Below are 9,517 nucleotides of genomic sequence, written 5' to 3' on the forward strand. Positions count from 1 at the left end.
GCCTCGGTGACCGCGGCCTCCCAGGCGGCCGGCACGCGAAGGGTGGAAGGGAAGGGGGAGGGGAGCGGGCGGAGGAGGGAGGAGGGGAAAAAAGCCAGAGCTGCAGCAACAGCATCTCCTCAACCCGGGATGTGCACCAACCCGGGAGAGCTAGATCAAAGGGATTTGAAACAGACTGAGGACTGGCGGGGGGAGGGGGCCAGCCAGCCTGTGGAGTCCTCTCGGAGAGGTGGAGGGCCTGGTTTCGCCCGTGACTTCGGCGGCCTCGTTGGGTATTTTATTATTATTTTCAAATTTCTGAATCCAGCTGGATCAAGAAACGAGACATCTCCGTAGACTGCGACTCGCTGGCTCTCGCTCAGATATGATGCAGAGCGCGGCTGTCCCCGCGGAGGGGGCTGTCAAGGGGCTCCCGGAGATGCTCGGTGTGCCGATGCAACGTAAGACACCCCCTTTTATCTCTGGTTTAATTTCATAACAAGGCAGCTGGCGACCTCGGCCAGTGCGGAGCGAGCCGGGCTCAGCGAGCAGCCGGGGCTGGAGGGGCCGGGCGGGGCAAGGAGCCGGTGGCCCGGGCGCAGAGATGGTCACAGGGCACGTCCAGGGTTCGTTCGAAGTGCTTGGCTCCTGGCTTTTGGGCCAAATGTAGAAATCTCCCAGCCTTGCTTGAGGCATCCAGAGGGGACCGAACCTTCATCCTCAGCCCAGGGCTTTTCTGGGAACGTTGAAGAGAGTGCTGTTTGGGGACACCAGGGGAGTGTGCGGCAAGCCAGGCCTGAGGGTAGGGGTGGGCCTTCAAAATCACCCTCCCCCTGGGCGACGTTCAAAGCTCTCAAGCAGCTAGTGTAACTTTACCCTAGCTGGCGGGAAGTTGGAAAGTGTGTTCGCCGCACCCCAGGGCCAGCGGAGCGGAGGCCGGGGCTGCACGCTGGGTCCCGGCGGTCCGCGCGCAGAGCGTGCGCGCCTAGTGCGTCCCTCCGGCTACTGCTGCCTGTGGCGACCGCTGCTGCGCGGCTCGGCACCAACTGCTTCAAGTGAGGGAATCTATTCGCCACTTTCCAGCTAGCCGAGGAATGCAGAGCAGGGAGAGAAGCCAGAACGAAGTTTTTGCGCACGCGAGGGCAGGAGCCCAGAGCGGCTCAGACTTGGAAGAAGAGATACTAGGATCATCGTGGGCGCTTTGCTCGCGGGCTGTTTTCTCGCCCCCGAAATTAACAAGGCAGCAGGAGCTCGGGAGGTCCCCCCAGGTCTCTGTGTGTTAAGAGTGAGCGCGCGCGTGCAAGGACTCTCCTAAAGAACTGTACTTGTCTCTCTCACTCTATTGTGGGGAGTTAGTGATGGGGAATCTGCAAAAAGGCGGAAGCAGGTCCTGGGGCACAGCGGGCACGCGCGTGTGCCGGGTGCCGCGTGAGTTCTGCCCTGCAGGCTCGCGCGTTCTGCAGGACTTTTCTGGGCACCGTGGAGACACCGAGGGTTTTCTCCTGCCAAGGGTCGGTGCTTCCGACTACGACTTCTTTAGTGATGCCATATATTCTAGGGGGTTTATTTTAATCAAGGACCCGCTTACCCACGGATAGTGCCTACCTACGAACCAAGACACACTAGCGCGCCCTCCCGCGCCCTGGATCTACATTGCAGGAGTTTTGCCCCAACGATAGTTCAGCGGGCCCGGCTGGCGAGCGCGTGCCCCGGGCTTCTCTGGGAAGTTTTGAGAAGGTACTATATATAGTAAAGGACAGCTTCACTCAAGCCTATTTCGGTGGTTCTTAACTGTGTCCTACAGTTATCCTTTGTTTTTGTGTCAACTGTTGGCAAACAGTTCCACATTTGTACCATCCCTTAGGGAGTTTACTGATGACTATGATGTGTCTGCAGAAGAGCTTTAAGTTTGATGCTCTTGTTACTGCCCCCACCCCACCACAGGGTCCTGAACGAACAGAAACACGAACCCTGGTAAAGGTACTCCAAGCCCTTAATCTGATTGTAGTTCTGCTTGGGTGAGGGGTGTGTGTGTGTGTGTGTGCGCGCGCGCGCGCGCGCGCGCCTCGCGTCCTTATTAACGGGTACATCTGTGCTCTAATTAATAGCTGTAGTCGATAGGTGGCCTGCCTGTTAGGACGACAAGGAAGAGCAGTGGTGGACTCGTCTCTGACAGCCTTTCTGGAAATGCACAACACTCTTTTTCTCAAACTGTCTCACTTTTTATTTCCCTTACACAGAGACAAGTTTGATGTTCCATACAGAAACTCACTTTTCTAAAATGCCCAGAACTTGCCTCCAGAGCTACCTCTTGAAATGGGTCCGAATCTGGGTTCATACTGCGAAAAACTTAATGAGGAAGAAGAAAGAACTCTCCCCCCAGGGCAGTCTTGCATGGCATGGCACTGCCAAGCCTGGCGGGGTAGTCTGTTTTTCCTTTTGTCTTGCCACAGCACTGAGACCTCAGGTTGAAGGAGGCACTGGCCAAAATTTGAGAGACCCAATCCCTGAAGACTCTGGGAACCAGCTTTTTCTTCTTCTTCTTCTTCCTGTTGGAATGTGTGTGGATTGTATCCTAAAGCAGAACTGGCCTCTGGGTATTAAGCTCTTAGCACTGGGACTTGAGCATGAATGGGTTGTGGTCCCTACACAAAGGAATTAAACACAATAATTCCTTTTCCTGGATCATGGATTCCAGTGGCCTAAGAACTCAGTGTGTGTTTGTGGGGGGGTGGAGTTTTTTGGGGGGCACACCCTTGGGCCTTAGGAAGCGAGGAGAATCAATCCCCAGGTTTGGTTCTCAAACCTTGGGGGAAGGGGAGCAACAGAAGGCTCACCCAACCAAGTCTCTCAACCCCATAACTAGAAGGTTTGGTTACATACACACACATTTTCCTTCTTCATCCCTGAAAACCACCACAAAAGGAGCACTCTGAGGTACAGGTCTAGGAATCCCGTAAACTCCACCGTCTGGTGCCCTCACCTCTAGGGACGTTTCAGAAGAAGGAATTTTAATTCTGTTGGTTTCTGCAGCAGTCACAATATTCTTTTGCTTACTTAGGAGTGCATAAGGAGCCCTGGTGGCACAGTGCCTAAGGCATTTGACTGCTAGCCAGATGCTGGTGGTTCAAACCCACCAGCCACTCCTGGGAAGGCAGATTGGGCAATCTACTTCTGTAGAGATACCGTCTCAGAAACCCAAGGAGGGGTTGCTAGGAGTCAAATCTAACGGACTCCACAGCTGTGAGTTTGGAGCTCTAGTGGGGCAGTGCCTAAAGCATTTGACTACTAACCAGAAAGTTGGCAGTTCAAACCCACCAGACACTGTGAAGAAGGAAGACTGGGCAATCTACTTTTGAAAAGATTTACCGCCTGGGCAACCAAAACGAGGGTCGCTCTGAGTCGGAATTGACTCGATGGCTGTGAGATTGGTTTTGGTAAGGTGCGTTCCCTTCAGGAAAACGTTTCCAAGTAGTGTAACAATTTCTCTCTCTTCATGGGTCTCTGCCCACTAGTCTGCCCTCTTCCTTACCACTTTACTCCGCCTGTCGCTTGTGCTCTTTCCTGGTCACACTTGTCCTCAGCACGGTCGCCTTCCTGTTCCACAGCGCAGAGGTCCTGCGGCCCCGGTACCTCGCCGCTCAAGCAGCCCCCAGACGCCAGCGCTTAGCTTGGATTCCTCCTCGTAACAAACTCCGGAGTCGCCAGCCGAGGGACCACGTGCGAGAGGAAGTTGGGGCGATCTGGAGAGCAATCTGGGGCAGTAGACCTTCCCCCTTTGATCTCGATCGGGTCATCTGGGGAGCCTCGCTCCCGCCTCTGATCAGTGTTTAGTAAGAAATTCAAAACACCAGTTCCTTAACCTGGACGGCGGGAGCGCTCTGGACACCTCAAGGAAGGAAACTGCATCCTTGGCGGCCACTTCCAGCTCTCTCTCAGGAATCCATTGAAAGGATTCGGTGTCTTTTTGCGAGGCGGGACAGATGGGTTCAGATAGGGATTTCGTATTAAGCTGGAGAATCCCGGTTTCTTGGCCCGCCTTTAGGGTTGTGAGTCTCCTTCTCAATCCCAGTGCAACCCGTCTCGGTCCGCCGCCTCCGTCTGTAACTGTAACGCCAAAGTCCAGTTCTCACGTCGCCGGGTCCGTAAGCCTTAACAGAGCCGCTTTCGAATCTCTGCTCCCCGAACTCAAAAGACGCCCCCAAACACACTCATCTGGATCCTCCTTGTCCCCGTCTCCGGCTTATAGGAAGGTGGGACATTTTACCCGCCCCTTACCCTCGTTTTCTGACCCATTTCCTATGTAGTCTCCTGGGCACCAAAAGGAAGAACAACGAACGGACACTGGCAGCCCCCGGGTTGCTGTCAGGAGAGCGGGGCAACCCAAGATGGAGGAAGGAGTGACCTGCCCGGTCCTGACAGAGAAGGGGAAACAGGCCGGAACCTCTCCAGTCTCTCTTCCTGGTCTCCAAAATGTCTGCTTCCTGCAGCCCTTGCGAACCCCGAACCCCGAAGCTGTGGGAAAAGGAAATTTGGTTTTGTATTTGGTAAGATCTGGGTGAAGGACTTCTCCAGGTTGCCCCTCTATTCTTTGTTTCCTTCCTGGGGCTCCTGAGGGGTGAGTGGGGGTAAATCTCCTCTAGCAGATCACATCACGAATTCTTGCCCCAAAGTTGTTTATCGTCCTTTTACCAGATCATGACTTAAGGGGTGGGATAGACTCATTTCCCGGGCTAGGAGCGCTCTCAGACTCTAGGCAGGTTCACTCTTCTTTCCATTCCTGTCTTTTCTGATGGGAGTGGGGGAGGTGCACAAAAAATTTATGTGTGTATATATATTACAAGGGAGCTCTGGTGGTGTAGTGCCTAAGGCATTTGACTACTAACCAGAAGGCTGGCGGTTCAAACCCACCAGCCACTCCTCGGAAGGAAGGTTGGGCAATCTACTTCCGCAGTGATACCGCCTCGGAAGCCCAAGGAAGGGTCGCTATGAGTCGGATCCGACTCCACGGCAGTGGGTTATATATATTATAAAGAGAGACTCTATCAGATTATGATACAGAAATTCCGACAGCAGCCTTCCGGCACCGCAGACCTCTCTCTCCGCATCACAAAAATATTCTCAGGCGCGAGCCAGATTTTAAAGAGTGGCTAGCGGGGACAGCCGATTAGTAGTACCTCAAGGGTTGGAGTTCGGAGTCCCTAACAGCAAGGATTCCCTAACAGCGAGGATCCCGCGCCTGCCTTGGGCCACAGCTGCACACTGCCCTGAAGAAGCTTTGGAGAAAGTGGGTGACCGTGGCAACCTCTCGCTTGGAGCAGCGGGTGGCTGGCTGAGAGTGCCTTGAACGGCCGAAGAGTTCTGTCCTCCTTTATCCTTGACTTCCACAGGAGAGGGCAGTGAGGGCGGAGGGAAGCTTGGGAAGCCGCGGTCCCAATGTGCTTAGGGTGCAGAATTAAGGGTTTAAGTGGAGCAGGCAGTTGAAAAGGGTGAGGGACGAAGATCTGCCCTGAGCGGTTCCCAGGATCGGGAGAAAGATGAAAGTCTAGACTGAAGATAAAGCACGGGCTAAACTGAGTTTGTTCCTCCGCTTGACCGTAGTCCTGACCTGCGGAGAACCAGCGCGCGATGGTGGTGGTGGTGGTGGTGGTGGGAAGGAACGGCGCCCTTGGATCTGGGAGCACGACCTGTGTGGCCTCGCTGTGACCCGGGAATGGTTCCTCCGCGCCGCGGGCAGTCAACTGCCTGGGTGGTCCTGGGAACTCGCGAGGAATTCATTCAAGGAGCGTTTGCTGCTCAACTGCCTGCTACTCGGTCTTGGGCGTTCGCTTGACGAAAGCCCTGAGGTTTAGAGGGCTCTCGGGTGCGGAGTGGGCGGCCCTTCCCGGGGAGCCGGCTTTGCGCGCACCGCGTCGCGCTGCCGGAGATAGAGGTCTGGGCCGCAAAGGGGATAAGGGAGAGACTGCCTCTTGTCCATCGCAAGCCACATTCGACATTCCTGCTCTCTGGCCCTTTCCCTCCACTTACTGCGTGTCCTGCGCTGTTTCTTTTCCCTGGCTTATCCTCCCGCGTGGCCCAGAGGCCAAGCTTGGGATCCCTGCCCTGCCCTTTGATGTGGAGGCGGGAACTTCCTGAGGGGAGAGGCGCAGGAACCCGGAGAGTTCGCAGCGCGGAGCCAGCGGGAAGCCGGGCTGAATTTTATCTCCATTCCTGTGTCCATTTCTCGCCAAGCCTTTGGAAGGGCAAAACTAATCGCCAATGCCAGTGACTTGAGCCTTTCTGTGACTTTTTAACCCTTGGAACGCAGGGCTCCCATTTGGGAAAGGCGCCTTCTGCACAGAGTTGGTAGTCAGCCGCGCTCCGCGCGCCACGCGAGCCTTGCCCGAGTTCGAGCCTCGGCTCCGCGCTCTGAGCCTAGTACTTAAAGGACTTTGACGAGCGCTCGAAACCTGGCAAAGTCAAGAGAAACAATATCTGTACGGGAACTACCGGTGAGGTAAATAAAATTCGATCTGAGGAGGGAGTTGGAAACACTGCTCCCGGAAGGCGAGGTGGCGGTGTTGCAAACATTGAACAGAGGCAGCCGCGGCTGACCTGGGAATGAGCGCTGGGTTCACTCAGTGATGCTCAGGGATTGGCTTTGTCCAGGATAGGACTTCTTCTTCCCTTTTTTAACCTCTTTTAGTTGGCCGAGCGAATGTCTAAAGGGGTCTGAAGGGTGGGGCTCGTCCAGAAGGAGAGGAATTACTTAGCGAAGACTGGTGGGATCATACCAGGAAAGGCAGGAAGTTAAAGGAAGGGCGGCTGAAGCTACTGTACCGCCCTCCTGACACGACAAAAACAAAGCGCGGCTAAGGCAAGAATGTAAGCCGAATTCTCTGGGGATTAGAGCAAGTGAGTCCTCAAATACCAGGGTCGATTTTTAAAAATCGAGTCCTCCTGGAGGCGAGGTGGGGGGGCGGGAGGAGGGGAGAATCCGGCAAAGCAATTTATTTCCATTGAGCAGACAAAACACGGTTCACAAGGGCGTCTTGTATTTTGAACAGTGACCTGATGACCTCGCTGAGCAGGTGTGGACAGCCTCAAGTCCTGAATATTTCCATTGTCCTGAGTTCCCATTTGCCTCGGATTTTCGTGCCTTTTCACTCTACCTGCAATTAGTGATTACTTAGCACCTCTGTTAGCAGACAGAACCCAGAGAGCCACCAGTGCTGGGGAGCGGACACGGATAGCAAGGGGAGGGAGTGTGGTACCTGGAAGCAGTCATGCAAAGATGGAAAATTAGTTAACAGTGACGGACTATTGTTTATGTTGTTAAGAAAATCTCCTTTGAGCCTCTTGTTTTGCTCAGGAATGGTGGATATTTGGTGGATTTCTCTGGCTGGGAAACTTGTTTCCTCTTCCAAATTGACCGACTGTGCATGGGGCAGGGGAGGGGAAATTGGATGGAAGGACCTTGTGCCATTTCTTTCAATTATGGAAATTTATCAGGATTAGAGCTGGGCAGCTTTGGAACACACAGAGACTCTGAACCAGTTTAGCTGATGGGAAGATGAAAGGGACAATATTACTCACTTGGGAAGCCCAAGGCTGGAGACCGACTGAAGCAGCAGTTTGCTGTGGCAGCACCAGACACGTTGCAGCTCAGGCTGTTGGGTTTGGACATGACTGGGTCAGGGGATTTATTTTGTTAAGATTTTCTGTCTTTCTTCCTTTCCTGGAACGAGTGTGAATGCCCATACCATGGCATAAGCAAATCAGGTCTACTGTTCTTAGTAAAATTCCACTGTGGCTTGAACATCTGTCTATCTTCCTTTTGTCTGAAAGTCTGAATATATCTCCCCTTCTTTCCTTTTTTTCCTTTCTTTCTTTGTGAACTGTTTGCAGGGAGGAATGTGGTTTTGTGCATGGATTCACAGCACATGGGTTTTACTGGGGGTTGTTTGTCCAGCGGGCTGCAGAGTGATGAGATATCCATCTTTTGCCCACTTTCTAGGTGCCCTAGTGGGGAGGTGGAGGTGCTGCGCTCAGGACAGAAGTCACCTGGAAGTGGCCTCCTATTATTGTCTAGATAGCTATCTAGATGTGGCTATGAGGTGTTACCTTTTTAGTCCTCAATTTTATAGGAGCTCTGGTCAAAGTGGACCACAGATCAACCATTGTGAGGCACTGCTATTGGGAGTAGGTAGACAGGTTGTATTTAACTGGCAAAACTGAAATTGATTCTCGCTGGAACGTGTACTTTGGGTTAACTCTATTTAGTAACTGACTGGAAAATCATCTTGGGAGGCAAGTCCTAACTCCTGTGATTATTTTGGTGGATTTCTTTTCTCATCTCTCCTTCCCCTTCCTTCTGTCAGTCTGGGTCTAACCACAGATGTTTTGCTGCAGGAACTCACCCCAAAATGCCTTTAAAGTATAATTTGTTTTAATTATAATGCTAGAGGGTTAAGGGATTGGTTCTGGGAATAGGTTAAGAGAGACAAAACTTGCAGCCAAATTAATGGAAAGTTTCATCTTATGAAGAGGGTGAGATTGTCAAACATATGGAATATTGCTATAGAATGGGACATTAGAAAATACATTGTGGTGATTTAGCAATGATTAGATGTGAAAATGGAGTGGAAATAGAGATGTATCCACAGCTTTTCCAGAGACTATCATGGATTTGTTTGTGGAATTTTCTGTTTTATTTGCAATTACTGAGAATATTCACCATCCTGATGAAAAATACTAGTTCTGTGTCAATGTGTAATCTGTAATTCTGTACCTGTAAATACATATTTACACTGAATGTTTCCTTTGCTGCAGTATTCTTTCTATTAAAATGTAGTTCACATTAGAGTCTGAAAATGGTTAACATCGAAATTTTCTCATGATTCATTTGAATTTGTTCTTTTATTGAAGAATTCACTATTTTTGAGCAGTCTAAGCATAAAAAGGACAAAGGAGATTTTCAAAGAGATCTCAAACCACCAACTAAGATGAGTAGACCTATAGAGGGAAGGAGTCCATTGAGGAAATGGAGGAAAAAGACAGCTGTGGGTGGGATCATTTCTGATATGAGAAAGGTTTTTTTTTTTTTTTTTTTAACTTTTTCTAGTTGTTAGTCATTTGTTAAGAAAAATTAGAAAAAAAAACACTAGAAATTAGATAACAAAATGCATATAGATTGATGTGTATTTAAAAAATGTAACCAGGTATAATTATCAGAGAGGCTATGATTGACTTTAAATGTGATGCCAGCCTTTTATTAGAATTTTTCCAATATTTTTGTGGCTGGCCCAGCTCACTCTGGTTAGTGCTGCTGTTACCATCACAAAATACCATGATGTTCACTGTGACTGTTCTTCTTAAATTTTAAAGATTTAATATTAGAATTTCATCCTTTTACCTGTGTTGTTTGAGATTATTTTTACAAGGTTATGAAGATCCCTTAAGATTTTTATAAAACATTTTTGGAAAATTATGTTATGGTCTCTTCAAGATGCATCATTTTAGAATAATGGGAAAATATTGAAAAGGAAACTTAATTACT

The 9,517-nt window shown here is 50.7% G+C and overlaps 1 protein-coding gene across 1 annotated transcript in view; it reads left to right on the forward strand.

Annotated features, from left to right (window-relative positions):
* Nucleotides 1-364: 364 nt before the first annotated feature.
* The window catches only part of LHX4 (LIM homeobox 4), a 48,787-nt gene continuing 39,634 nt past the window's right edge, over nucleotides 365-9,517 (forward strand). Inside the window, exon 1 of the mRNA XM_007937638.2 lies at nucleotides 365-440. Coding sequence (XP_007935829.1) covers nucleotides 365-440 — 76 coding nt within the window. The remainder of the gene's footprint in view (nucleotides 441-9,517) is intronic.

The sequence above is a fragment of the Orycteropus afer genome, unplaced genomic scaffold (genome assembly GCF_000298275.1).
Source record: "Orycteropus afer afer isolate SDZICR_OR568_19922 unplaced genomic scaffold, OryAfe1.0 scaffold00043, whole genome shotgun sequence".
NCBI lineage: Eukaryota > Metazoa > Chordata > Mammalia > Tubulidentata > Orycteropodidae > Orycteropus > Orycteropus afer.